Genomic DNA, 2,547 nt, shown 5'->3' with positions numbered 1-2,547 from the left:
TATGACAAGGGATATATACATGGCTGTTAATATACCAATAATAATTCCTAAAAAAATAATTTTTATGTTGACATCATTGTCAACATGGATAAACTGTCTTGATAATGTTAAAGATGCAATTTGTTTTTAAGAAAGTTTGTACTTTCAGTGTGTTCCTATATGTCAAACTATATGCATTTGAAGTAATAAAATATTACAAACTACAAAGAAATCAGAAAGTTGAATACTATAGAGGAATTTTAACAGAACAGAAGACAGTTGTAAAATATATTTCCAAGCCAATACATGAGAAAGCCTCCAGCTAAATGATATTGTGTTATTACCGAGTGTGGTTACTTTAGGAGGTAATGAACTTTCTCAACAAGAGAATTTGAAATCACTGAACGTTGAAGATAAGGAAGTCAAAACTATTCCGGCAAACCAATTAAATAATAACATAAAATATAACTTTACCTATCAACTCATCAATTTATTAATTTGCAAGAATTCTCAAGCACCCTACCCTGACTTTTTCGGCCCCTTAATAACTTGCTAATTCCTGAAATCATGCAACTGACCTCGAAAACCTGACCTGACAGTTGGGGAAAGAAAAAGAGAACAACTTTTTTTTCTCCGCACTAACCTGCAACACAGAAGCCATCTTTTGACGGCAGGCGTGTCTGTGCCTTACGAAACTATCCTAACACACAAGACAGCCCAGGAGAAAGGTCCTAGGCGGCAAAGGGAGAGAAAACGGCAAGGCCTCGGACGGGAGTGTGTGGGTCGCGCGTCATTCGAAGCGCGGGCGGGCGGCGGCTCGGCCAATCAGCGCGCGGCTCCTGGTCACGTGACCCGCCACGCTGCCGCTCTCCACATAAACAATTATTTGGAAGACGATTTTCGCCTCCGTTTTAGGGCTATTCTCTAAAGAATTTTCGTTTTCCCTATCTCCTGACGTCTAGTTGAGGTGTCTGCCGGTGGAGGTAGCTGAATCAATTATTATTTTTGGCACATAATTCAAGTTTGTTTACGGCTGCATGGCAAGCCCAGCAAGTGGTGCGCTGGGCCGAATTGACGACCAAACCGGCGTGATAATATTTATTGCAAGATTTCATTATTAAATAACGAAATCCTTCCTTTCCTACCCTCTGTCCCTTTGCAACGTTCGGTCTAGGGCCATTCTGTATTTCGTAGATGAGGGCAAAGGGTGGCACGCGGCCCCACAGTGAACATCGGACGTCCAGCGAAAGCAAGTCCCGTCAAAGCTTCCTGGTCCCGGAAAAACACATTTTGAATTTCGGATTTCCTTTTCAATAACACGCTCACTAGCAAATATTTACTCACCTTCTACTCGCGCACAGCAAGCCATGAGATATGATTCCGATGCTTAAATACATCCCGCTGCAAGGTAACAGAATAAAGCACAAGGTAACAACAAGGGATTCTCGCAAACTTACTGTTCCGTTCACAGCAGGCATCGTACCGCAGAATCTCAAAATCTCTGCACAAAAACTTCTGTATCGCCGAACCCTGTATATATTACAGAGCCCTGCCCCGTTGAACAGGCTCCACACGCCTGAACCTCACTCGCACTCCATTTAGATTTCACACAGATCTTCACATTGACAATTAAATGCGGGTTTTTGTTCTTCCATGCAAATCGCGACTCCCAACGAACATATATTGTCCACTAGTTCCTCAAGCCACGAGGACGTCACAAGCTTCAGCCCGGGCCGCTCTTACACCACAAGAGAGGAGAGAGTGTCGGGGTGTAGCAGAGTGTCGTGGAGTGGTGGAACAAAGGCTTCTCACTCCCTGTCTGGCTTACTCAGGTCCCACAGCCTCGCTCAGCAATGGGGGTCGACCTCCCTCCCGCCCCGTCCTGCACCCATTATCCCCTTCTCTTTCTCGACTCTCCCAAGCTCTCCTAAACTTTATTTACTCGTTTGGTTTATAGGAGAGGTAGGAAATATATTCAGCGCAATTTTGGCTCCTTGAAATCGATGTTCAGAGAAAGAATTATCAGGCAAATTTAAAGTTGGTAGAGGATGATCCATCGCTTCGGTACGCAGTAGATGGTGTTGCCAGGAGTGAGGGTTGGGTAACTTTTGTCGTAAATAGCAAGTCTTATGAAAAGATAGACTTGAAATAACTTCCCATGGAAGTTGTTATAAAGGACGCTACAACAGTGACCTTTTCTTGAGGTGAAAGAACATAGGATATTACACAAAATACTAATGCAGGTAATAAATGATGGCATCATATAATTGCACCGAGCGCGCGGGATATTCGACTATTCTAGTATTTCTTGGCTGTTAATTTACATTTATACAGTGGATTAGTGGGTGAAACATGCATTTTCATACAGCAGTCGTTGGAAAGTACAATATTCACGGCATGGAAAACCATTATTATATACTGCTACACTGAATCATTTGTTACCACAACTTGCGTGTACGAAATTTTCAGAAACAAGTCGATAGGTGAATAAATGAAGTCAAGAAGTTTTTCTGGGGATGTCCTGTTACTTGCATTTACGCACTCAATCGGCAACGTTCAGTTAGAAAA

The 2,547-nt window shown here is 42.7% G+C and overlaps 1 protein-coding gene across 1 annotated transcript in view; it reads right to left on the bottom strand.

Annotated features, from left to right (window-relative positions):
- The window catches only part of LOC119589164 (DNA topoisomerase 2-like), a gene marked incomplete in the record, with an annotated part of 20,493 nt that extends 19,732 nt beyond the window's left edge, over positions 1-761 (bottom strand). Inside the window, 1 exon segment of the mRNA XM_037937751.1 lies at positions 623-761. Coding sequence (XP_037793679.1) covers positions 623-640 — 18 coding nt within the window.
- Positions 762-2,547: the final 1,786 nt, after the last annotated feature.

This window comes from Penaeus monodon, chromosome 25 (assembly GCF_015228065.2).
Source record: "Penaeus monodon isolate SGIC_2016 chromosome 25, NSTDA_Pmon_1, whole genome shotgun sequence".
In the NCBI taxonomy this organism is placed as follows: Eukaryota; Metazoa; Arthropoda; class Malacostraca; order Decapoda; family Penaeidae; genus Penaeus; species Penaeus monodon.
The sequence above is the reverse complement of the archived record's forward strand: the minus strand, read 5'-3'. Positions and strand labels throughout refer to the sequence as shown.